The sequence below is a fragment of the Calcarisporiella thermophila genome (genome assembly GCF_041956535.1).
Source record: "Calcarisporiella thermophila strain CBS 279.70 unplaced genomic scaffold VTP21scaffold_1, whole genome shotgun sequence".
NCBI classification, from domain to species: Eukaryota; Fungi; Calcarisporiellomycota; class Calcarisporiellomycetes; order Calcarisporiellales; family Calcarisporiellaceae; genus Calcarisporiella; species Calcarisporiella thermophila.
This window is the reverse complement of record NW_027192191.1, coordinates 1,594,923-1,619,150: the sequence shown is the minus strand read 5'-3', so window position 1 is coordinate 1,619,150 and position 24,228 is coordinate 1,594,923. Positions and strand designations below refer to the sequence as shown.

The 24,228-nt window shown below is 52.4% G+C and overlaps 13 protein-coding genes across 13 annotated transcripts; 7 read left to right on the top strand and 6 right to left on the bottom strand.

The window, feature by feature from the left end:
• Positions 1–99: 99 nt before the first annotated feature.
• Positions 100–1,785, top strand: VTP21DRAFT_697 (uncharacterized protein; the record flags this gene model as incomplete). The annotated part of the gene is made up of 2 exons (XM_069397658.1): positions 100–321; positions 1,603–1,785. 2 exons carry the CDS (start codon positions 100–102, stop codon positions 1,783–1,785), a joined length of 405 nt encoding a protein of 134 aa, XP_069257076.1.
• An 806-nt stretch (positions 1,786–2,591) lies between these two features.
• On the top strand, positions 2,592–3,330 carry VTP21DRAFT_696 (uncharacterized protein; the record flags this gene model as incomplete). Its single annotated transcript, XM_069397647.1, has 3 exons — positions 2,592–2,771; positions 2,845–3,033; positions 3,148–3,330. 3 exons carry the CDS (start codon positions 2,592–2,594, stop codon positions 3,328–3,330), a joined length of 552 nt encoding a protein of 183 aa, XP_069257075.1.
• Positions 3,331–3,767: 437 nt separating this feature from the next.
• VTP21DRAFT_695 (uncharacterized protein) lies at positions 3,768–5,319 on the bottom strand (the record flags this gene model as incomplete). Its single annotated transcript, XM_069397636.1, has 3 exons — positions 3,768–4,802; positions 4,873–5,098; positions 5,189–5,319. The coding sequence occupies 3 exons, from the start codon at positions 5,317–5,319 to the stop codon at positions 3,768–3,770; spliced, it is 1,392 nt and encodes a 463-aa protein (XP_069257074.1).
• Positions 5,320–6,224: 905 nt separating this feature from the next.
• VTP21DRAFT_694 (uncharacterized protein) lies at positions 6,225–7,283 on the top strand (the record flags this gene model as incomplete). Its single annotated transcript, XM_069397625.1, has 4 exons — positions 6,225–6,510; positions 6,579–6,810; positions 6,873–6,919; positions 6,997–7,283. 4 exons carry the CDS (start codon positions 6,225–6,227, stop codon positions 7,281–7,283), a joined length of 852 nt encoding a protein of 283 aa, XP_069257073.1.
• A 408-nt stretch (positions 7,284–7,691) lies between these two features.
• VTP21DRAFT_693 (uncharacterized protein) lies at positions 7,692–9,278 on the top strand (the record flags this gene model as incomplete). The annotated part of the gene is made up of 3 exons (XM_069397614.1): positions 7,692–7,841; positions 7,919–8,737; positions 8,850–9,278. The coding sequence occupies 3 exons, from the start codon at positions 7,692–7,694 to the stop codon at positions 9,276–9,278; spliced, it is 1,398 nt and encodes a 465-aa protein (XP_069257072.1).
• A 253-nt stretch (positions 9,279–9,531) lies between these two features.
• Positions 9,532–10,721, bottom strand: VTP21DRAFT_692 (uncharacterized protein; the record flags this gene model as incomplete). Its single annotated transcript, XM_069397603.1, has 2 exons — positions 9,532–10,367; positions 10,529–10,721. The coding sequence occupies 2 exons, from the start codon at positions 10,719–10,721 to the stop codon at positions 9,532–9,534; spliced, it is 1,029 nt and encodes a 342-aa protein (XP_069257071.1).
• Positions 10,722–11,262: 541 nt separating this feature from the next.
• Positions 11,263–11,730, bottom strand: VTP21DRAFT_691 (uncharacterized protein; the record flags this gene model as incomplete). The annotated part of the gene is made up of 2 exons (XM_069397592.1): positions 11,263–11,476; positions 11,705–11,730. The coding sequence occupies 2 exons, from the start codon at positions 11,728–11,730 to the stop codon at positions 11,263–11,265; spliced, it is 240 nt and encodes a 79-aa protein (XP_069257070.1).
• Positions 11,731–12,485: 755 nt separating this feature from the next.
• Positions 12,486–14,017, top strand: VTP21DRAFT_690 (uncharacterized protein; the record flags this gene model as incomplete). Its single annotated transcript, XM_069397581.1, has 3 exons — positions 12,486–12,558; positions 12,624–12,806; positions 12,867–14,017. The coding sequence occupies 3 exons, from the start codon at positions 12,486–12,488 to the stop codon at positions 14,015–14,017; spliced, it is 1,407 nt and encodes a 468-aa protein (XP_069257069.1).
• A 278-nt stretch (positions 14,018–14,295) lies between these two features.
• On the bottom strand, positions 14,296–16,485 carry VTP21DRAFT_689 (uncharacterized protein; the record flags this gene model as incomplete). Its single annotated transcript, XM_069397569.1, has 11 exons — positions 14,296–14,465; positions 14,537–14,630; positions 14,725–14,934; positions 15,003–15,229; positions 15,318–15,572; positions 15,647–15,806; positions 15,871–15,932; positions 15,998–16,034; positions 16,091–16,203; positions 16,255–16,308; positions 16,374–16,485. 11 exons carry the CDS (start codon positions 16,483–16,485, stop codon positions 14,296–14,298), a joined length of 1,494 nt encoding a protein of 497 aa, XP_069257068.1.
• Positions 16,486–16,941: 456 nt separating this feature from the next.
• VTP21DRAFT_688 (uncharacterized protein) lies at positions 16,942–17,481 on the bottom strand (the record flags this gene model as incomplete). The annotated part of the gene is made up of 1 exon (XM_069397558.1): positions 16,942–17,481. One exon carries the CDS (start codon positions 17,479–17,481, stop codon positions 16,942–16,944), a length of 540 nt encoding a protein of 179 aa, XP_069257067.1.
• An 894-nt stretch (positions 17,482–18,375) lies between these two features.
• On the top strand, positions 18,376–20,821 carry VTP21DRAFT_687 (uncharacterized protein; the record flags this gene model as incomplete). The annotated part of the gene is made up of 4 exons (XM_069397547.1): positions 18,376–18,471; positions 18,604–18,992; positions 19,120–19,666; positions 19,805–20,821. 4 exons carry the CDS (start codon positions 18,376–18,378, stop codon positions 20,819–20,821), a joined length of 2,049 nt encoding a protein of 682 aa, XP_069257066.1.
• A 101-nt stretch (positions 20,822–20,922) lies between these two features.
• Positions 20,923–21,262, top strand: VTP21DRAFT_686 (uncharacterized protein; the record flags this gene model as incomplete). Its single annotated transcript, XM_069397536.1, has 2 exons — positions 20,923–21,023; positions 21,067–21,262. The coding sequence occupies 2 exons, from the start codon at positions 20,923–20,925 to the stop codon at positions 21,260–21,262; spliced, it is 297 nt and encodes a 98-aa protein (XP_069257065.1).
• Positions 21,263–21,300: 38 nt separating this feature from the next.
• VTP21DRAFT_685 (uncharacterized protein) lies at positions 21,301–24,142 on the bottom strand (the record flags this gene model as incomplete). Its single annotated transcript, XM_069397525.1, has 8 exons — positions 21,301–21,377; positions 21,449–21,515; positions 21,591–22,792; positions 22,887–22,980; positions 23,063–23,441; positions 23,531–23,612; positions 23,673–23,917; positions 24,000–24,142. 8 exons carry the CDS (start codon positions 24,140–24,142, stop codon positions 21,301–21,303), a joined length of 2,289 nt encoding a protein of 762 aa, XP_069257064.1.
• Positions 24,143–24,228: the final 86 nt, after the last annotated feature.

Here is a 24,228-nt window from a genome sequence, read left to right as displayed (position 1 = left end):
AAACACATAAAAGCTCCCACCACCCTCGTTTTCACACCCGGCGTTTGTTTTTTTCCTTCTTTCCTCTCTCCCCTTCTCTCAGCCTTGTTAATCGCGCCAATGAGCAATGACCCGCCGAAGCCCCTCTCGATACCCCCGCGCCGCGCGTCTATAGCTGCCTTTGGCTTCTCGGGCTCTCCTTCGACTTCCCCCTCGTCCACAGCCTCTCCCACCTATTCCTTCTCTCCATCTCCCTTCGGGCATTCGCCCGGCAACTCGCCCCCATTGCTACGGCGCGCTTCGCTCACCGCCTATCCATCGCCCCCGGCCAAGGGTTTGCCGGTAAGTTGTTCAGTCTCTAACTTTACGAGGGAGAAGAGGGCAATAGCATAGGCTTCCGGCGGCGGCGGCGGCCTTCCTTCGTTTGGAGCGTTCGTTCCGACGACAAGCTGCTTGACCCTACCCTCCCACCAAATTTCTCTCCACTACACTAAACTTCCCTCTGGCAACGGCACCTTCTTTTTGGAGTTTGTTGAGTTTTGCCTTGTAAACAGGAAAGACAAAGAGAAAACGAAACGAAATGAAGAAAAAGAAAAAAAAGAGCAAGAGTAGAAAAAAAAAAAGAGAAAAAAAGAGAAAAAAGTCATATAGTGTTGGTTCTTTTCTATTTAGTTTACTGGTATTCATTGCTTGTTACTTGACTTTCTCGCTCTCCACTTCTTGTTATTCCTTCTCGCGTCTTGCTTTCATCACTCGAGTTATCTGCTTTTCCCACCCAAAAATGGGCCTAGTCTCATAAGGAGTCAGGCAAGTGACTTTAAAATATAATACCACTGATGAGTCCAGCGAGCATTAGGAACGTTCGGCTTGGGAATGATTTTGACGACCGAGACATGAATCACGATAGTGGCGAGTCACCCCCGCAACGAACATGGATGTTGAAATCACGACAGCGACAGCGAAACTAACAGCTATATCGACGACGGCAACAACAGGAGCAACTACGGTATCGGCAACTGCAGCCACGACCACAACCACGGTCGCGAAGGTGGAATGGTGTAAGAGATCTCAACCAAGTACGGAGACGAAAGCGAAAAGAGGAACCAGGAAAAGCATGATGATTACAAACAAGTTTTGCTGCAAACGTTAGTGAGGTAGGAGATTGTTCTCTGCCACGAACTCCTGGACAATCGAGGGACTGAACTTCCGACGGATAGAACACCCGAAAACTTATCGTCGAGTTGTGTGACCCGCACTCGCCCTACACAAACTGGAATGACACTGAAAGCTGGATGCTCAAAAGCCCCAATGTGTTTGTACAAGAGAACTTTTGATATCGGTCCACTTTAACCTCCCTTTCAAAGCTGTGTGTGTGTGTGTGTGTGTGTGCTCCGCTGTGTTTATGGGACAACGATGGAATTGTCTGTTTCCCGTCACATGGGCTGTATCGCCAACCACTCTTTTCCCTACCTATTGACTAGTGTGCTTTTGAAAACTAACGCCGTCTTCTATGTTGACTACTAACCCTCTTCTCCCTCGACCCCTTACTCTCTCCTTGGGATGACTGGATGTTGGCGCGGTGGATAGAACAAGAGGTACTGACTTTTCACCAAAAAAAAATAGGTCCAAGACGCTGCGACCACCGCCACCCTCAATACCTCCGCCTCGATACCGCGGCATCGTAGACGCACCTCGCCTGCAAAGCCCCCACCGGAATACCTCAGCCCGCCGGGTACGGAGCCACCGCCACGCCGGCCTGCCTCACCGATGGGAAAGGCGATCTTGACGGGGCAGTTTTTGGATTAGACTTGGCTTTCTCTCTTTCTCTCTTTCTCTCTTTCTCTCTTTCTTGGGCTATTTATCTCTTTTTATTTTAAACGTGGTTTTCGTTTTATTTACACGCAATTTTATGTAAATAAGTTTTACACGTTGGTTTTAAAAGCAATCTAATATATAAAGCAAGACAGGCATTTAATGAACTCCTCCTCCCTTCATCCATTGACCCCACTGGCTTGGGAAATCCAACGGACCCTTCCACTCCGCGCTACATAGGTTCTGCTTGTGAGAGTCAAGTGCTACAAGAGACAAGGGCTCCCATACTACGGCGCTCCTTGGATACCTCTCTGCCTTGACTTCTCAGATTACACTATTTCGGAAAGGCCCTCTTGCCACCCCCCTTTGGCAGTTCCATTTTGATAAAAGCCGCCAACCCATCAATGCGCCAAGGGCGATTTACTACAACTACCTTGGCTGAGAATCCTAGGAGAGCAAGTGACCTTGAGGCTTTATAATTCTTCCAGAGTTGGATCTCTCTTTCTCCCGCTATCTAGCAACCTGGGTGGGCAGGCTAGCCCTAATAAAAGGGTAGAGAGGGCCAATTTTACCGTGGCCTTCGGTCTACCCACACTGTCTTCCACTCTGGTGTTGACCTATAAGACATAGGTTGAGCTAGAAGGGAGCCGACTATCTTCGTCGAAGGATCGAATATTTCAATTTCATGACGGATTTTTGGATAAGCCTCCCAGTGCCTCATAGGGGTTAGGGAGGGAGAAAAGGAAACCTCGAGTCGCGATCGTTCTTTCTATTCCATCTTCCAGCAGCCAACCACAAGCATGTCAGAGTACACTCTTACATCTTCAGCTTATCTGAAGCCGCTTCTCCACGCGCTCAAACACCCCTCTCATGCCGTCGTTGGCTTGCTCCTTGCTCGTGAACAGAAGATTGTCGATGCGATCCCAGTCCTCCATTTTTGGAGCGATCTAAGTGGCACATTAGAGATGGCTCTTCAGCAGGTAAGAAAGGGCTAGAGCTTTGGTTGGCCCATGGCTTGTCAAAGGATCCTAACTTGAATCGGATGTTGGCCAGGTTGATATCTATGCCGCCGAGAATGACATGCAAATAGCAGGGCTTTACGTTGCTAATCCAGCCCTCTCCGACCGCACACTACCTACAAGCGCAGTGCGGGTACTGGATAGGATCCGCCAGAACAACCAAAATGCCATTGGATTCGTCATTGACAATGAGAAACTATCCTCCGATGAAAACGCCCTCATTGTAAGTGTCTTTCCCTCTCTTTTTTTTTCAGATATTCCTCTCTCCTCGAGCCCATAACTAAACATGCCCCCCCTTCTACTCCACCCCTTCGCCCTACTTCTCCTCACTTCGTAGCCATACCTGTATAAGGACGGCCAATTCCGCCACGTCCCATTCGACTCTGCATTCCACATCGACAAGCTGCCCTCCCTCACTCAAGCACGACGGGACCATCGACATAAGCGCATTGTCGACTTTGACGAGCATTTGGAGGACGTGTCGCTTGACTGGTTGAAAAACGGCGAGGTTTTGAACTGAATGAAAACACCTTTTTTTTAAAAAAAATAATGACTAGATTCTCTATTTCTTTTCTGTTATTTTTACGTTTATTTGTTTCTTTTCTTTTTCTTAATTTTTCATCGTGATGGGCCAACGACGACTGGATGGAATAAAAAAAAATTACAGCTTTCATATATATATATAGATATTGGAGATGATAAAGCAAACGAATGGAAACACAATGCGTCTTAATAAAAAAAAAAAGCAGCGCCGGTAAAAAAGCAGATAACAGCGATGGGGTTGGGAGGAGGGGAGAGAGGGGAGTCGAAAGACCGTCCAACAAACAAGAAATATAAAGTGACCATATGTATATATATACGTATATAGGTTTATGTACACTCTATATATATATATTCTTGTCTTATTATTGTTTGTCTGACCCGTCCAGGAGGGGAGGGAGGGGGGGAGGAGGGGGTTCAGTCGTCGGCCTGGTTGCTGTAGTTACCCTCCTCGATGGCGCCGGGGATGTCCTCCAGCTTCATGTCCACGATGTCCAGCAGAGACTGCTCGATGATCTTCACGCCGGCCATCAGCTCCTCCTCCGTGATGCAAAGCGGGGGCGCCAGGCGGATGATGTTGCAGTGGGTGGGCTTCGCGAGCAGGCCGCGCGACTTCAGCAGCAGGCACAGGTGCCACGCGGACTTGTCCGAGCGCGTCTCGTCGATCACAATGGCGTTGAGTAGGCCGCGGCCGCGCACGGTCTGGAGCAGCGGCGACTGGATGGAGCGGAGGGCCTCGCGGAACTTCTCGCCGAGCACCTGCGAGCGGCGGACCAGGTCCTCCTCTTTGATGACCTCGAGGGCGGCGATGGCCACCGCGCAGGCCAGCGGGTTGCCTCCGTAGGTGGAGCCATGCTCGCCGGGCTGGATGCAGAGCATCACGTCGCGGTCCGCCAGCACCGCCGACACCGGGAACACGCCGCCGCTCAGCGCCTTGCCGAGCAGCACGATGTCGGGGCGCACCCCTTCGTGCTCGATGCACAGCATCTTGCCCGTCCTCGCGAGCCCCGTCTGGATCTCGTCGGCGATGAAGAGCACGTTGTGCTTGCGGCACAGCTCGTAGCACCGCTTGAGATAGCCCTGGTCCGGCACGAAGATGCCCGCCTCGCCCTGGATGGGCTCCACCAGGAAGGCCGCGACGTTCTCGCCATTGGCCTCGAGCACGGCCTCCAGGTCCTCGGCGTGGTTGTAGCGCACGGTGACCCCGGTCTTGGGGCACACCGGGCCCACGAGGGGCAGGTAGGGGCCGAAGCCTCCGCGGGACTCCGGGTCGGTCGACATCGAGATGATGCCGGTGGTGCGCCCGTGGAAGTTGCCGGTGCACGAGAGCACCACGGCCTGGTTCTCGGGGATGCCCTTCTTCATGTAGCCCCACTTGCGGGCGAGTTTGATGGCGGATTCGACCGCCTCGGCCCCGGTGTTCATCGGGAGCACCATGTCATAGCCGAAGTACTAAGCCAAACAAAGGGGGAGTGAGTGTCGGGTGCGGAGTGGAAGAGGGGGGGGTGGGGGAGATGCCTACCTCGGTGACGTATTTAGCGTATTTTCCGAACACGTCGTTGTAGAATGCGCGTGAGCTCAGGCAGAGCTTTTGGGCCTGGTCGGTGAGGGCCTTGACGATCTTGGGGTGGCAATGTCCCTGATTGACGGCAGAGTACGCCGACAGGAAATCCATGTACTTGTTGCCCTCGGGATCCCAAACATGGACGCCCTGGGCCCTTGAGAAGACGACGGGGAGCGGGTGGTAGCTATCAGGGGGAGACACAAAGCAACCGTTAGTTCAGGGGGGGGGGGGGAAGGGCGGGGAGGCGAGCCCCAGCCAACTGTGGGAGTCTTACTTGTGGGCACCGTATTCATGCTCCAGGTGAATGACGTCCTGGCTGCTGGTGGCAGCATTGGTTTGCTTGAGTTCATGTGACCCGTTCTGGGCCTGCTTGTGCGTGAAAATGTTGTGGGCAGAGACGGTCATGATGGGGTGCAAAGGATTTCTTTATTTCACAGGATACAATGAGGAGAGAGAAGAGGAGTGAAACACCAAAACAAAAGCACCAATATCCGCATTTTTATACACTTTCCCACACGCGGGCCCCGCCCTGCTACTGGTCAAAATTCATAGAGTTTGGCAGCTTCTGACGTCACCTACGATTCACTAGGGTTTGGCAATTATAATGTCAACCGGCAGGAGAAAGCACGAGGGGCCGGTTCCATCCTCTTGTCCCTGCCAGAGGTTGGGACGCCGGCGCCCCCTTCCGCCCGCGCCCGCCGCCGCCAGAGACGGCGGCTTCCAGACGGTTTCTGGGGGAGAGCCCGCCGGCCGTAAGCAAACAAACAAATCAACCGAAAAGGAGAGAAGGGAGGGGAAATTAAATCTTTTCCCTTCGGCTCCGCTCTGTGCTTTGATTCATTGTGATTCAAAAGTTTGAAGGGCTGCGGAATCCAATTTCCCCTCCACTTTGCACATGTGGCCCGCAAGCGAAGACGCATGCATCTGCGCGCAAGCAAGCAAGCAAGCAAGCAGGCTCGGCTGCAGCCCTCCCTTGACCCTGGAGCCGGCCCTGCACACAACGGCCAAACACGGCTGCTGCGGCGAGCGCACCCCCGCTTTCCAAAGCGTCTCCCGCCATTATGCCATGAGCCTCGGAGCATGAAAGTCGGAGAGCGAAAAGAAGAATAAGCTTGTGCAGTGTGAGCACTAACGGATTTTATGCTGCCCAAGGCTGAACCGTAATCGGCCGCCTGGGAAGAAACCGGGAGGAGGTTGGGTCAGCTAGCAGGGCCGGCTCCTGCCAGTGCCTGAAGCCGGGCGGCCTTGCCAAAACCTTCGCTTTGGGGGAGAGCCCCAAAGTCAGCTGAAGGTTCAAGCGCAAGCCACCAATGGCGGGCCGGTCCCAACATCGACCCTATTTTCTGTACCATGCCCCGCTGAGGATGCGGTCCCCCCACTGGCCCGCGCTGTGCAGGCCAAACTCCTCTTTTGTCGGGCCGTCGGGAGCAACCAAGGCTTCCCATAGGTGTAGGCCCGGGGTTGCAACTCAGGATCCCGCAAGTGCGACGGCTGAGATTTGCGCTGGCATGTCGAAGCCGACGGCGGGTCGCTTGCGGCTCAAGGTTGGGGCACGAGCGGTGGCGTCATCCTCCATTGCTCGCGCTCATCATGCTGGTCGCGAATGGCGCTTCACACGCGCCGCTCCTGTCACACGGCGGATGAACTCTGAGCTAGCCCTCTAGTCGTGGCAAACCTCCTCCCCCTCCCTGCCCGGGTCGGGGAACGATTGGATGCCGCCGGGGAGGGGAAAGCTGCGGCCGGCCTCCCAGTCCCGGCTGCAGGACCCAAACACAAGCTCGGAATATCGTTTGATCACGGGACACTTTCAATAGCTGCTTCGCTACTGCGTAACCCGCCTGCGCCGCCCTGTTTGCATCGCCCAAGCTCTGTCCTCCTTAAGCGTGACCGCTTCCAGTAAAGCGCCAGTCAGCGTCCCTCTCGCCTCGCGCTTCATCTCCGTCTTCTTTCCTTACCAGAACTCTCCTCCCCTTTCGTGCCCAATCACATCGTCCTAAGCGTCAAGGTTGCATGCGCTTATGCTTTCTAATCGGGGATGGTCTGACATCGGCGCTGATCCAATGTGCGCCTTCCCTTTCCAAGCTTGGGCCGGGAGGGTCGAGCTGCAGTGCAGAGGGCCGGCTCCTCCAAGTGGCGACTTCAGCATGGAGCGCTGTAAGGCGAGCCTAACGGTGCCCGCAAACCAATTGGGCCCCAACCGCGATTTAATATCGGTGAAAAAGGAGACGCGCCGCAGCCTAAGCGAGGTTCAAGCACCAAATGGAACCACAAACTTTCCCCCCAAACTTCCCTCCCGTTTGTTGGCCGGCTTGGAAGGGTCGAAATTGGCTTATGGATTGCAGTTACGGATCCAAGATTATCCCAGCTGAGAGATGTGTGCGAAACGCGTGCGGGTAGCCGAGGGAACCGTGGACGGTGTCCTCGCCTTTCAACAACATTGGGCCCGTAAGCAGGCTTTGGAATGCCAGAGGCTGCCCAAGGATATTTCTCTAAAACAGAAAGGCCATATTAATTGTAATCCAGTCCCCCAAGCCATGTTGCCCAACAGGGGCAGAGCCAAGGAGCCGAAAAGGGAAGCTCCGGCTCTGATATCTCATTGAGTTTCGCTCGTACTCGCTTGCCCCCCTCGCCCATACTTAGTCACTCTCATTAAGCCTCTTAGAAAACGGACAAGCGGTTAAATGGCGGCGCAGCATCACTATGATCTCCCCTATTTGGCCAATATGGTCGGAGGCCCACCCCTCCCCCCCTTTTCTTAATCAGACTGGATACCATTCATGACGCAGCAAAAATCTCGCCGCCATTGCAAAAATGGCCATAGTGCGCAGGACTTCGAGGATGAGGAGAGAGGAGAAGCATGCGCTAGCGAGGACACGCCTTTCTTGCCGCATGCATCCTCACCCCGATCGCCAAGCGGTATATTCAATGTACGTGTTTTAACCCTTTGCATCGGAGACCTATTTTTCTCATCCCAAGGAGGCTTGTTCTCCGTTTGGCCTACTAGCGACTGAAAACCAATTCGGTCCTCTCTCTCCTATTTCTCGTGCTCCTTGCCCTCATTTTCGCCGTGCTCGCGTACCTGTTCCTCCCTCCCCTCCCCCATCCCGGCTCAAAACGATTCTCAGAGCTAAAGGATTTTTGCAGAACTGTCCCGCCTCTCCCCGCGGCTGAGTATGGAATCCGCCGCCAGCGATTGGCCCGCGCTTTGCAGGAGGAGAATGCGCGCGGACTGGTCTTGGAACCCGGGGCCATGATGCAGTATTTCGTGAACATTACGTGGAGCCAATCCGAACGCCCGTTTGTCGTGGTGATCGATGCAGAGGGGGAGGTCGTGGTGCTGACGCCAAGCTTCGAGAAAACCAGGGCAAGAGATGCCGTGCAGAAGGCCGATGGTTTGGCGGTGAGGATGGTGGAGTGGGGAGAGTCCGAGGACCCCTTCAAGATCCTTGCCGGGAACATCACCGGACCCGTGCAGCTCGACGACGGCCTTCGATACTTTGTGGCTTCCGGGCTCTCCAAACACATCACCACCACCCCCTCCTCGCCTCGCATCAAAGCAATACGCCGCTCGAAAACCCTTCACGAACTCAACCTGCTGCGCTGTGTGAATCAAGCCACCGCCCGTGCTCTGCGCCTGGTGAAGAATGAGATCAGGGTGGGGATGTCGGAGGAGACCGTGAAAGGCCTCGTCTTCGAGGCCCTGGAGACGGCCGGTCTCACCAACACTTGGGCCATCGTGTCGGTGGACGCTCACGCCGCGTTGCCCCACGGCGGCCGGGGCGGATCGAGGGTGGAGAAGGATAGCTTGGTCCTCATTGATATGGTAGGGTCTCCCTCCCCCCTCCCCCCCTTCATTTCCCAACGTTAGCTGTGAACTGTCTTAGGAGGAAGCTGATGGTTTTCTTGTTCTTTGATTTTGCTGCTCTTGCCTCCAGGGCGGTGAATACCAGCAATATCAATCCGATCTCACCCGCACGTTTACCCTGTCTTCGAGTCTGGATGCTAATCGCACCGATATCTGGAATGCCGTCCAATCGGCCCAGCAGCAGGCCATCCGCTCTATCCGCCCCGGGGTCCTAGCCTCTGATGTGGATGCCGTCGCACGCCGGGTCATCGAAGAGGCGGGGTACGGCGCCATGTTCACACACCGGCTCGGCCATGGGATCGGGCTGGAGGTCCACGAGGAGCCCTATCTGCATGCGGGGAACGAGCGGCCATTGCAAGTGGGGGACACGTTCTCCGTGGAGCCGGGCGTGTACTGGGAGGGATTCACTGGAGTGCGCCTGGAGGATATCGTGGAGGTAACGGAGGACGGGGCGAGCGTGCTGGCCGGGCCGCTGGCCACCTCCCCCCGAGACCCTTGATGGGGCTCCTCTCACTTTCTCACACGTTTTTGTATATGCTTGTGTCTCCCCTGTTTGGTGGGAGGCCCTATTAAAGGATACCTTTCTCTGTCTCTCTCTCTTTCTTTCTAACTTGAATCTCTCCGACTTTTTTGTACACGAAATGGAATTTTATTATACAAGACTCCCGATCTTGGCCAAGAGCCGCAAGCCTAATTGGGAGAATAAACAAACGACTAGCGCATTTCCCCCTCCCCCCCCCCCACTTCCCTAATTAATAGTATCTGGGGTTCTTTCCGGGGTTGTTTGCGAGCACCTCGTCAATCTCCTTCATCACGCCCTCGTCCAGCTTGTCGACCAGGTCGAGCGCCTTCATGTTCTCGTGCATCTGCTCTACCTTGGAGGCCCCCGTGATGACGGTGGAAGCGTTGGGGTGCTTCAAGCACCAGGCCAGGGCGAGCTGGGCCAGCGAGCAGCCGAGCTTGTCGGCAATGGGCTTGAGCTTGCGGATCTTCTCCGCCTGCTCACGGCCCTCGTCCGACTCCAGCCTCGCGCGGATGTGCTTGCCGAATTCGACCTTGGGATTGCCGGCCCGAGAATCCTCGGAGATGCCGTCGAGGTACTTACCCGTCAGCACCCCGCTGGCCAGGGGGCTCCATGTGGTGGTGCCCATGCCGTAGTCGCGGAAGAGGAATTCGTACTCCTTCTCCATGCGCTCCCGGTGGAACATGTTGTACTGGCACTGGTCGGCCACGGGCCCTTCAAGGCCGAGGCGCTCCGCGACGGCATGCGCGGCCATGATCTGCTGCGCGCTCCATTCGCTCGTGCCCCAGTAGAATGCCTTGCCCTGCTGGATCACGTGGTTGAAGGCTCTCACGGTCTCCTCGATAGGGGTCTCGGGATCGGGGCGATGCGCGAACACAATGTCCACGTAGTCCAACTGGAGACGCTCGAGCGAGGCATTGAGGCCCTCGATGATGTGCTTGCGTGAGAGCCCATTGTCGTTCGGGCCCTTTCCCCCCCAGAAAATCTTGGTCGAGATGACGAGATCGCTGCGCTTCACGCCCAGGTCTTTGAACGCTTTGCCGAAGGCTTCCTCGGACTTGCCATCTAGTGGAACGTCATAGAGTTCATTAGTATGTGCATGGAAACCCGTTTTTCGCGCCGTGAATTGGGGTCATGCCGATCCGCTGAAGAAAAAAGGAGCCGTCTCCACGGCTCCGTAAAGAAAAAATGCGGGAGGCAGGGAAAAGGGCCCCCTTTCTACTCACTTGCGTAGACCTCGGCGTTATCGAAGAAGTTGATTCCGTGGTCGAGGGCGGCCTTGATGCACTTGTTGCACACGTCCTGGTCGACCTGCCCGCCCCACGTTAGCCAGCCGCCGAAGGAGAGCGCACTGACTTTCAGGCCGGTTTTGCCGAGGCGACGATAGATCATCTTTGTGTTGGTTGTGTTGGAAGTCATGATAGCGTGGGAAGAGGGTGAGCAGTAGGCAATGGATGGGACGGATTCAATTTACAGGGGTAAGGAGGAAGAAAAGGAAGAATGCAGAAATAGGATGGCCCGCTTCCTTTATATACCTTGTCCTGTTCAGCGGGGGCGAAGGAATTTGGGTTACGTTATTGTAATACCCTTCCATAGCTTGAAGCGCGGCGCGAAAAGAGATGACGTTTACGGCCGCAAGGAGTGGGAGATTATTAATTGAAGCCGTGGTGCCCATCCTAGCCACACCCTCCCCCAATGGCGAGGCCCCTGCTCCTAAGCGGCATTTGAACGGCAGCAGACACGTGTTTCACCCGACAAAGGACGCCACGGTCTATCGAGCCCCAAGCCTCTACCACCTTGCTCCTCGATGACTATTTACGGGCAACGTGCCACGTCATCGCTCGCTCGAGGAGTAGCCATCGCGGGTTGGGCAAGCCAACCTAATCATTGTCAAATGCCTCTGACGGCCGCGGTTTCCCATGGCCCCCGAGGAGGGTTGGGCTGCGGCAGAGAAAGGGATTTAGAGCCCGGCAAACCTCGAGCACAACGAGAGATAGGATGATCTTTTTCGCGCTAGGCCAAGGGTTGATGGCATGACTGCAATAAGTCGTGGGCCCTCGATGGCAACATCCCCGGCGGCCTTACCTGCGTGCACATGCGCGGGAGAAGGATCTCCGGCGAGAGCCCACACCTCCTCTTTTGCCTCCGCGGGAACTAATTTTTCCCTCTTACGCCTTCATCTTCGGAGGGTTGAGCCTATTCAAGCCCCGCTTAATGGCCCGGAAAAGGATACAGCGTGACAAATCTCCTGGTATGGACCTCGGAATTTCTTTGTCCCATCGGGACGTCTGATAAACCATCCAGCCCTACTGAGATGGAGGAGATGAATTCTATCTCTCCCCTTTGGTCGAGCTCCTGTGGTATTTCTTGGCTATCGGGCCCTTAGGCATCTATCACCTTACTCCCACGCCCAGTCGTAGAGGGACATAGGATTACGCACCATGAATCCTCTGGTGAGAGGAGCTACGAGGCCTATTCCAGACCTTGGATTTTTCTCCCTCGAGATTCATTCACTATCCCTTAGCCTTATATGGCGGGGACGGTTGTCGCTAGAGGGCGGGGTTTAAGAACGCGATGCGGGGGAATTCTAAATCGAGACAAAAAATGGTAGGATGCAACTTTGCCCACGAAGGCCGATGACATCAGCACGTGTCGATTAGGGCAACGAATATAAAAGGAAAGCATTGACGGATGGAGGGGATTTCAGACTTGCAAGAATCATGCAAAAACAACGCGTATCCTTTGGAACCTGTGCACCGATGGATGGGAGCGGATGGCCGTTTATGCTGGGCCAAGCATTGTGCAGGGTCTATGGCCTACTCCGGCCCCGTCTCTAAAGCAAACAGCGGCATGGCAGCCTCTTCACGAATAAAACGAGGAAGCCGCCCTTGTTTATCAGCGTGGCAAGCCCTTGCTCGCCAGAGTGGGCTTGCCGTTATAGACTGGCCAACTTGTTTCGCCGTCCATCTTATCCTTTCAGCTCGAAGAAGAGCAAGACGAAGGAAGAGGGAAGTAGCCGATGAAATCATCCAAGTTTTAGCTCGGACGAAACAATCCATTTCTTTATGGAAATCCTTCATATGTCACGGAGTCTGAAATACTGGCGTTTTAATTTTTTGGAGGGCTTTGGAAACCGACGCTCGACCCCTTCGATCGTCGCTTCTTACCTCGGCCCTCCCTCTCATGGCAACCGATCAAGCAAGGCGCGAAAAGAATATCTACCTGTTCGTCAACCCCCGCTCCGGCGATAAGCGAGGTAAGATCGCCCTTCATTCTCTGCGTCCATTCTTGGGTAATCGATGGATTTTTCGCGTGGCTCAGGAGAGGAGCTTGTCAAGCTGGGCATTTCGCAGCTCCACTTCAAGAGCGTGCCCGATTGCATAGTGCACATTCACGACCTCCTCGATGACGCAGATCGGTGTACGGGCTACAAACACATTCGGGAGCTCATTCATGGGAGAACAGACGGAGATGACGAGCCTATCCACGTGGTTGTAGGCGGAGGTAAACTTTTATACACTCCCATTGTGCCAACTTAGCAGGATAAAGCCGGCATTCTTACAGGGGATGGGACATTGCGGACCGTGCTCGAGCAGCTGGAGGGTACGGACATTCCCCTCGATGCCATTCTCTTCACCCTGATCCCCTTCGGCACCGGCAATGATCTCGCCCGCTTTCTCGGAAGCTGGCACCGACTGAAATCGTATGTGGCCGCCCCGCTTGAAGACTCCAATTTGGCCCAGCTCATTCTCCCAGCCATTCGTGATCCGCCCGCCCTGCTGGACGTGTGGGAGTGCCGAGTCTCGGTCCAGCCCGAGGGCGGGGTGGAGAAGTTTGCCAGCGGGGGTCACAAGCTGGGGAGGAGCCAGGACAACTTGGTGGTGAAAATGGTCAACAACGCGGCAGTGGGGGCGCAGGCCTATGTGGGCGGGGATTTCGAGGCTCACCGGGGAAGCTCGAGGGTGGTGAACATCCTATGGTACGTGCTCGAGACCATCAAGTGGGGATTGTGCCTGCGTTTACCTGCGGTCACGCAACTGGTGGAGGGTATCGAGGGCAAAAGGGGGGAGAGAAGCGGGTCGTCGGAGGATTCCGGGCAGAGTTCGGGGGAAAGAGGGGCGGACGAAGCGAGAAAGCGCGCCCGAGAAGAGAACGTGGTAGTGTTGGCCCCGTCTAAGAAAGCGGCCAAGGCGGCGGATCCGCAACCGGAGAGCGAAGGGGACCTTCGGCTGCGTAAGGATGCCATCGAATTAGTCGTGCAGAATATCCCCTCACTTTGGGGCCGCATGCTTGATCTCTGGAATTTGGCAGCGAGCGGCTCGGCACTCACCGCCCCCGACGAGATACGCAAGCTGGAGGGGCAGTGGCCGGATGACGGGCGTCTCGAAGTATTTTGTCTGGGGACCAAGCTGGAATACGCAGCCAAGGAAGTCTCACTCGGTCGGCGCAACTTACTGCGGGTGGGCCAGTTCTCAGAGATGCGGATCAAGTTTCGAAGGGCGGAGAAGGCTCCGAACCCGCCCACCTCAAGCGGATGGCTTTCCCGGGTGCTAAAACGCACCAGGAGAACGGGTACCCGAGCAGATCACCGTCTGGAGAGGATGACGACCCGGCTGATGATCGATGGAGAGTTCTACAAGCTGGTGAATCCTGACGCCATCGAATTCAAGCTTTGGAGGAGGATTCGCATCACACGGCCGAAGGAGGAATCCTAGGTGGACGTTGAGCAGATTCCATGATAGCATCCATTTTATTTTTTTTTTTCGTTTTTGTTGTTACACTCTTCTTTATTTATTCGAATCTTCCGCGTCTACGTCGAGTTAATAAAATACTCTTATTCACAGTAGCTCGATCTATTTTTGCGCGAGTCTTTGAAAACAAAATAAAAAAGGCCGTATTCAACCGTGGAATAATGATTCTATGGGTGGATGTATTTTGATGGCGGGGTGGCCCCCTTGAACAAACGAGCCGTATGGAGAACTAATCATTACGATTACGCTCGATTCGGTGGTTTAACTAGAATTCCCCCAAGTTCTCTTCCCCAGGTAAGAAGAATGAGGGTGAAGATGGTAAGGGCCACGATGATGATACACAGTCTGTGAAAATACCATATGCCTTCCGGCGATTCCAGTTCGGGAAAATGCGTGAAGTTGGTTCCATAGACTAGCATAGTAAATGATTAGTTTCACTAGGAAGAGAGGAGCAAAGAAGAGAGAGAGAAGCAGAGGAGATACCTCCGGCGGCAAACATAAGTGGGAGAAAGATGGCATTGAGGATGGAGAGCGTGTGCATAGCTTCGCTTGATTGGTTTGAAATGGTGTTAAAAATCTGAAATAAAAATGGGGTCATCCGTAAGGTCAAGGTTGAGAAAGAGGGAGTAGGGGGAACCGAAAGTAGGAGCAGAACTCTTGGAGATAGTTACGAGATTAATCAAGTTCTCGGCCACTTTGTTCATGATCTCTAGCGCCTCCACGACCCCAGCACTGTGGTCCAACACGTTGCCTAGATAGGTGCGGGCAATCGGAGAAATGTGCTCGTGATCGCGCAGCGACTGGATCAAGGCGTGTGTCGGGGTCAATGAGCACTTCAACAGAATCAGCTCGCCAGTGATGATATGCAGTTCTCTAGTGTACTAGAGAAGGGGGAAAAGAAAAGAAGGGTTAAGTCCAGCCCCTAGTTGGGACTTGGAGAGTGGTCTACCTTCATTTTTGGGCGCATGAGCACTCGGCCCTCGAGATCTCGGATCTGGTGTCGATACTGCTCGACAATGGGGATGGTGTGGTCGACAATGGCATCTAGCACGGCTTGAAGCAGAAGAGTAGCGTCTCCTGATGTACGAAGCAGCGTTTTGCTGCGCTTGAGTCTGGACAAGATGGGGGCTGTCACCATGTTCCCACAGGTCTTGAAGAGGGTAATGAGGGTGTTTTCTAGATATTATGGGGAGGGGGTGGAAGGATACGGTATCTGTTCAGCCTACTTTCCCCTCTCGAGTGCTCTACTAAGACGAGCCAATACCTTTTAAAAGTACAAAGATATAGCAATGCTCCAAAGTAATGTGCACTTTCTTGACTCTGAATTTCTCCCTTGCGGCGCGATAGGCCTCTGTGGCGGACGACGAGAGTAGGGAGTTGCGTTTGTTGCATGGAGAGAACAGAGCACTAGCAGGGGTGGCAGAGTGGAGGGCATGCATTTGGAGGGAGAGGAAGAAATGCCTGGGCTCTTCGTAAAATTCAAGTTTAGAGCGCTGAGGAGGGTGCATCACCTCTTCGACTAGGAGATTAGCATAGATGTGAGTTGGTGAAGATCCTCAGACATAGCGCATGGGAACAACTCTTCTTTTTTACCTGCCAACGGGTGAAAACCTATAATGGGTAAGATTGTCAATGCTAATTCATGGGAGAAGTTGGGTAGAGGAGTGGTACCATAATGAGCGGAAATGATCTTTAGGACATCCCAGTTCACTCCATCCACGGTTAGCCATCGCATGGTGGCCCAGTTTGGGCGCTAGGATAATATATACAAGATATCAGCTCATCGAGCCCGCTAACTTCCGCCCGCAGTTTCTTACTTTTTTCTTTAGAAAGCCAGAGAGTGAGCCGTTGACGAGACCGGGTTCATAGTGTATTTTTTCTAAACCGATATGGTTAGAGCACACTGATGCTCATTCCCAGACATGATTTCGCGCGTTTTGTTACCTGCACTAGTATCTATTACTTGGATAGAGCACTCATTCTGGATGAGATCAGCACTGGAACCAAAGGATGCAGAATGATGGGCTGAAACTGTACCTGACACGCCCGTGGTCGCCAGTCCATATTTGGTGCTTGCTCCGCTAGAATGCACTCAGACTTGCCCTCGATACTATCTTCTAGGGGGCTATCTGTATTGGCGATCGTTTTCTCTGATTATAATCGGATCATCTATACATGGGGTACTCACTTCTCTCACATACCTTCACCATCCGGACCGTTAGCTATTTCGGAATGGAGGGAATGTCGGGCTCCATCTATTCAACGGGGTCAGCTATTTTCTTTTCAGACAAACGGCAGATATTCATCCGCAGAATTTTACCTGCAACATTGCTACGCTTCATGTCATCATTATCATTTGAATATGAGTCTGAATGAGTGTCCATCATATGTCTGGTATCCAGAAGGGGTACGGTCGAACTCTTTCTTAACATCTCCCTTGCCAAAATGGTGTCCTATATACAGAAAGTAAAAATAGCTCTCGAAGTGTGCGGTAATTTTAGGTTAATAGGGAAGATAAATTATCGTGCAAGTAGATGCTGGTCCAATTTGGATATATGAATTGATGATTGAATCGATTGCTCCTTGCCTTGGAGTGTTGCGCAAGATCCAGTGTCTATCGCACTATTGCATGTTCTATATGGAAGCCTTCTTCTTTCAAAGGGGGCGGGAACTGCGGAGGCGGATGGATAAACAGAATGTGCTTTATAGGGTGGGCTTTGATGGGATCAATGCGATACAGAGATTGAATTGCATGTCAAAAATATCAAGGGAGCAATTATGGCAAAAGCATGTCTAAGAATAGAGAAATAAGGGGAGAGAAAAGAAAACATTGCAGTGGGCTAAAACTACAGGGAATGCCAAAACAAAAGGATAATAAGGGCGCTCTATTACAAACGAAGCGACAGCTTCATTACGCCGAATATCAGCGCCGCGACAATGAAAAAGCACCCCACGACCACCCCCACGATGGCCCCTGTACTGAGCTGCCATGAGCTGTTGGGGTTGACGGCGGGCTTTTCAGCTGGTATCTCGTTTGTGTTCTGGGTGGACGCAGCTGCAACTACACTATCTGCGGGGAGAGGGCGAGGGGAGACGACTATCACACTTTCTTGAGGAGCGCCGCTGCTAACCCGCGGTTGGCCACCGCTAGCGTCACTTTGCGGGCCAGAGGCCTGTTGGATGGGCTGCAAGGCGCCGGAATTGGGGGCAAGTTGATATTTATTTTGCTGAGTATTGCAGTTGGGATTGGCACTGACCGCGTTCTTTCCACTGAGACTGCTCGTCCCGCTTTCACCTTGGTCTTCCTTCCTTCCAGTCTCCCCGTTTTCCCCTCCCGATTCCAAAGGTAGAGCCGCTGCACATACGTAGCTAGCCAAAAGAAACGACACCACGAGAATCAATAGAAGGCGGCACCTGGAGAACTGCATTCTTTCTAATTCGGGGATGCACAACTATCGTAAGAAAAATTATAAAAAGCTGAATGTAGGAAAACACAAATGAATGAAGAATGCAAAAATGAATGCACAAACGAATGCACAAATGAATAAATGAATGAGTGAGAATGAATGAATGAATGAATGAATAAATGCCAATGAATGAAAGAAAAAAAATCGGTCAATGTGCGCGATGGAAAAGGCGTGCTTTATCTTCTTTATATCGCCCTCCTCTGCAGCCAATATACACATGTGTTTTAGACGAAAGGATAGCAAGGTATTTCCTAATAACTTGTTTCTGAAATTATTCGCGAGGTCCACGGCCGACACTCCTGCCAAGCTGGGCTCAAGGTTGCAGCTGAGATGCCGCATTTCTTGACGCTCAACAGGTTTATTGGGCCACCTGCCCTGTTTGCTTCAATGAGAAAGTGGCCCGCGAAAGCCAAAAAAGCCGGCGGCAATATAGGAGTCGGATGTGGAGATTAAACAATTAAGTTTGCCTTTATTAACCTTAACCGGGGGTGAAATGCACCGGCGGATCTCGCTGCCCACCGTAACTTGGGCCGTTAGTGGGCGGAAGCCTGCTCATTGCAGCAGAGATATCATCTGACGTATTTTCGCAACCACAATCTCCTTGATCCCTTGGCCCGAGAGCGTCCGGTGACGATTGCATGCCTACGCAATCCCTCCCCTGATCCCAAGATTAGAAAATTCGATTGCAAGTTGCAAGAACATTCCCCCGCAATTTTGTTCCTAAATCCCTCTCATTCGTCATCAATAGCGAGGCTGTGACCGCTCTATCGACCAAGGAGAACCCCCTTCGCCTCAGCATACCAGGCTAATAATTCGCATTCGCGGCCCTTGTTCTCTTGTCACATTTGCTGCGACATGTCTTCACCCTATCAGATCCCATTATCGAACGCGAGCGCGAACCCACAGACTCCTGCTGTCGTTAATGTATCCAATGGTGAATGGGTGTATCAGGTGAATTCAGCAATTCTACATTTTATTCTTGTTCTATTTTGTACTGCTTTGCCCTCACCTATTACTACTCTATGATGATTATGCAACTTTTATGCTTTCTCCTTGACTCACATTGCTCCATCACTATTTCAGAGGGTTCTTCTAATCTATGGCCGGGCGGGTCCCCCCAACACTCCGTTTGAGCACTCCATCACCATTGAATGTGATTTCTTTCCGCCTCAAACATGGCCCCTTAAGGATTCCCATTTCAAAGCCCTTGTTCCCCTCCAACCGGGCATGAACACTCTCCGTCTTGTTCATGACCCTCACCAACAACCTGGAGTTCACGCTAGCTCCAATAGCCCTACTGCCATGACGACTAGCTGGCAAGTGTGCTATGTCCCTCCCTTGCAAAATCCCCCCTTACATCTAGCCATTCTTGTGGCAAAGGATTCCAAGTGTGTGTTTGATGTTCCGCCCCAAAAAGAAGGGCAAGGAACCCTGGAGGTGGCAATGGAAAAATTTCGAATGATGGGCTACATGTATGTATCTCTGTTTCACTCCTAAGCTCAATCTCCTCTTTTCTCAGCCTATACGCATGCATCAATTCTCCCGTCTCTTATGTTCGCGCGTTTTAATCTTTTTTTTTTTTAAAAAAAAATATATAAGGTGGCAGGCCTTCACTGCAGAACAGATGCGTCGCCACCGACTGAGCACCACGACCTTCCGCCTCGCGGAGTCGTGGCTCCCAGACACTATTTCTTCGCAGGATAGCGGCACCCTACGCTCCACCGCACAAATCCACATCGTGCGGTCCCAGCACACCCTTGCGGAAATTCTCGATCCAGACATTGCTCAACAGCGACCGGGCGGCCCGGTCCCCGGGAAAAAGGATCTGTTTGCCATATTTTTGGATGCCCTCCGAGATTACGGGACTCCATTCGATAAGGAGTGCTATGTAGCGGGTTTGATACTGGATACTCACTGGGACGCTCAGATGAAGCTGGTGCGTGGCCATGCTGCGCTGGGCGGGGGCGCCGGTCACATAAAGCTTGGGATTTTCGGCAGCCACTTGATGCACGCGTTCCCACGCAACCTGGAGGAAATTGTGCCATGTTTCATGGACGATACCGTGACGGACACGCGGCACGTAGCAAACGATGTGGGTGAATCGGGCACGTGGTGGAAATGCATCAACATTGGAAGTGGAGCTATGGTAAGAAGAAACGGACGCGGTCTATATTGAAATAGAGATCGCCATCTCCTCTCTTCCATTTTCACTCGATCCGACCCTTGCAGAACTGTGATCCCATTATTGCCACCTAAACCCCTTTTCTTTTTTTTTCTATCGTAGCTCCATGAGGTAGGGCATTGCTTAACTTGTCCGCACTCTGCGTCGGGTATTATGGCCCGGGGCTTCAACAATCTAAATCGCACATTTATGGTCAAAGAGCCCGGCCGTAGAGAGGTGATTACTCCCAACGACGAGGAAGGCTCACACTGGCATCGCTGCGATGCAATGCGCTTTCGATACCACCCTTGTTTTCGTCCGTTGAACGAAAAGAGCATGCCTGGAAGGAGGCTGGACCTGGCCCCGCACTGGCTGGCCATGGAGGATAAACTACTCGCCGCAGGGCCGGCCGGAATCTCCCTCATTGAGATCATGGTCGGCGATCGGTACGAGAGCCATATCGAGTACCCTGAAAATCCACCCCAGCACATCCTCCTGGACCCGAGCGACCTGCGGATGCGCGCCGGAAATAAGCCGGGCGTGCTGAGTCTGCAGATGGTCACGACCAACCAAGGTGAGGCGAAGCTGGAGGACGTGGAGCAGTTCCTGCGGAGCCGAATCATCGAGCTGCCCGTTGTAGGGCGGGTGGTGCGCGGTGGGCAGATGGGCATGGGGAAACCGCCCGAATCTCGGGCCTTTGAGGTCCTCTTTGTCGTCCCCCCCTCCCTTCAACACCCGCACGCACCGCCCCCGCCGCAGAAACCCTATTTGTGCAAGCTGCGCATCCACCACGGCTCCTTCCTCGATGGGATTGTCTTTATCTGGAGCGACGGGTCACAGCTCGTTGCCGGAGGTCTAGGCGGGGGAGTGACCGAGTTTGACCTCGCGCCGGGAGAAAAGATTGTGCGCATGGACGTGAATGCAGGAGCCTGGGTGGATGGGGTGGAGGTATTCACGGATCGCGGGAGACGCTCGGGGTGGTGCGGCGGCCGCGGGGGAGGGATGCATGAGTTGCAGGCCCCGCATGGTTATGAGCTTGTCGGGATCTACGGGACCGCACAATCATGGACGGACTCGATTGGAATCTTGTACATGAGGAGAGATGAGTTAATAGACAAAATGTCGCGCTTGGGAATTTAGACTCTTCATGGCTGAGCCAGCTTCAGCGGGATGAACTCAATTTCATTTGGGATATTGTGTAAGAAATAAATCGCCAAGTTTATTATGCCCAAGTGGATGTTATGTCCGATCTGATACCGACGAAATCTGCGCTTTGTTTATTTTCTCTTGCTCCATTTGCCGCGATGGTTCCCACAGCCGCAAGACTTTTCTGGGCTTGGCGGTTCTGTCTCGATTAAAAATGGCTGCTATGAACATCCGTGAAGTGATTTAGTTGTCAGGTACGTAAAGCCAGCTACTTGGATGGGTGCAAAAGTGCATAAACTAGGGTCAGTTCCCGTTTCAGTGACGATACTACAATGTGCAGTTCCGCAACCTATTATGTCTTCTTCTAGAGTGCATCAATGGGGTTTATTATGGAGTGTCCTGAAAACGGCCCAAAGGGTGAGCAAGCTTGAATGACTGCTCTGTGTTTGTTGTCACGCCATGAACTCTCCTCTTTAGGTATTGTTTTCTCTGATTTTCTTTGCATATCTCAGCCCGCATGCATTACACAGGGTCTTTGGACCTTGTGGACCTACAGTTATAGGAGTTAAGGAGTGAAGAGTTCATAGAGTAAAAAAAAGGGGGAGGATGGTCGGCACCTACCTCGCCTCCACTCGGGAGTTTCAGTACAATGGCAGTTGAAGCATTCGATTTTGTCTTTCCGGTTATTCTATAATAATAGAATAAAATGCATTGCAAAAACCGTTGACATTCTATACCTTTTTTCCCCCTCAAGTTCATTTACCTTTTGCGATATTTCACTCCGCAGTTTTTCTATCTGCTCCTTAAGTTGTCGGTTTTCTTGCTTCAGTTGGTGGATTTCGTACTTCCAGTTCCTTGGCTGTTGTAGCTCAAGCTCACTGAAAGCATTATGTTTAGCCTCCTGTAGCATAAAAAATCCACGGGGCCTCCACGAATGCAGTTGGAGATAGACTGCATCCTCTTTCACACGGGAGTTTTCAAGGTGTCCCTCCCTTTCCATCTCTCCGTTCTCTTGGGAGATCTCCAATGTATGCCTGACGCCAGACTCTTCTGAGGGCGTGAGGGACGATGGAGTGGGAAGAGAGCAAGTTGCGCTTGGTCTCCGCTCTGTGTTGATATTGGTTGCCTTAAGGGACACGGCTCTGCTCCGACTCACAATAAACGACCCCCTCTTACAACCAGGTAGAAAAGTACTCTCCATCTCCCATGCTCTTTCCCTGTCTTTTGTCCACATAACATGCCGAACGGTGGTGCTGACCCCTAGCCTAGTCTTTTTCATGGCACTCGTCAGCTGAGTAAAGTTCTCAATGGAGGCCAGCTGATACATGGAGGCTCCTCGCAGCTCTCCGGGTAGATACCCAAGTAGCGCAACTCCATTCGTGCAGTAGAGCAAGATACCTTCCGTCGAAAGTTTAAACCAAAACTCAGCGGGCTGCAAGAGGTCACACCACGCTATTTGATACACAGGTCTTCTGCGCCCGGCAAGGAAAAAATACTTGCGATTTTTCGAATACTCGGTGAACTTCGCGCCATAGCTCTCCATCCACATGTACCCGGAATGCTTTCTCTTGAACCGATACAAGAGGGTGAGCGGAGCGCTTTCAGGAGTGCCCTTCATCCCTTGGGTTTCGCCACCGAGCGCGGCATACGCCTTCAGTTCTCGCATTAACAACACAACATCACTGGGGTGACACACCTTGGCAATGTTTTGCCCGACCAGCTCTTTCGGCTCGAATTCCGTTAAATTGAGAGCGTTTCGGGAGCAGTGAAGGATGATTCCCTTGAGGGAAAGGATATACAGGAAGTCGGGAGATAGATCGAAAATCAACTTATACCACTTTTCCGTGACAGAGAGCGAGAAGGATGGCTCGCCCAGAAGTGAAAGGATGTCCCAGGTAGCAGGCAAATTACCGGAACCCGGCGTTGAACGAAGATACGTATCGGGTGTGTTGTGAATGAAGGTAACTACGTAGAGGTGCGTTTGTACCTGGTTAGATCGAACATATCGACAAACATTGTTTCAATGAGAGAGAAAGAAAAGCAGGGGAGAGATCCTTACTGTCCGAAGCAATTGATATGGGATGTTGATAATTTACCGAGTAGGCGCCGTTTTCCTCGCGCGCTACGACCCTGTTTGGGTTAGCCATGAGATCCTGGAGCAAGGGCACCAAATGATTATAGATAAACAGCTCGATCCACATGAATAGAGCTAAAGCTCATCTCTAGTCCACTCACAGCTTGCAGGCCGACATAACAATCAATCTCGCTCAGCTCGGTCCGGAGGGGGATGATCGTTACCAGGTTCATAAACGGTTCGCCTGTCTTCTTATAATTAATTAGGGATACTTGGCACTCGTTTCCCAGCATCACATTGGTTTTCAAGTGATAAACGGCCTTGCTATTTGTGTAAGCCCTAACCGACCCGAGCGTTACATGCCCACCGGGCGCCTGGAGAAATCGACAGTTGCGCCCAATCACTTCGGAGGAGAGATATCCCGTCAACCTCTCGAAGGCATGGCTCGCGTACACGACTGGGAAGTCGTTTTCTTGGGAGCCAGCTATAAGAAAAGGACACGAGAAGTCAACAGTGCCAATGTTAATCTGGGGATTTGGTCTGTTAAGATTAGAAGGACGAGCGAGGAAAATGAGCAGTCTGTATATATATGGTGCACCGTAAAAGCCATCTAGTTCCATTCTACTCACCGGTCAGCAAGGCGTGATAGTGTTTTAATCAGATCGAATTCGGAGAGGCTGCAAACGCCTGAAATCTTACGTTTATCCACTCCTATTTTCATATGCATATGAGTGAGCAATTCTTTTACAAGCAATCCCTTAGGAGAGGTACTTGGTGGATTTTCGTTTAAAAATGGCGTATCGGTGGCCATGGAGTGATTAATGATGCACTCTCTTTTGCTGACATGAATTAATTCCGCCGGTACGTGGCCTGCAGAGACGACTGCGGGCCACGTACCGGAGGGAATGGGAGGCACACCCAAGTGCGAATGGGCAGTGGGCATTAATGTATTATGGGTTGCAGTGGAAGAGGCTATGACATTGCATTCGAGAGAGGGGATCGAGGGATATGCGTTTCTAACGGGGAATGAATTGAGATGTCAACTTGAGAATCAATGACCGACGGATTATCCGTTGAGTAAGGAAGCTTAATTCATACGTGTTCTCTAGATCCACCGTGGATGAGAGCAGGCTATCGAATATGGAGCACATTAACATACTCGAGAATGACGGGTCGAGTGGAGTTGCCGGAATAGAATTGCTTTCTTCATTGCCATCGGTTAACTTCGGTAACTCGTTCATATCGTCCTATTCCATACCGGAAAGAATAGAGTGGTGGCATATTAAAGCGGGTATGGATATATATATAGCAATATCTTAATTAAACT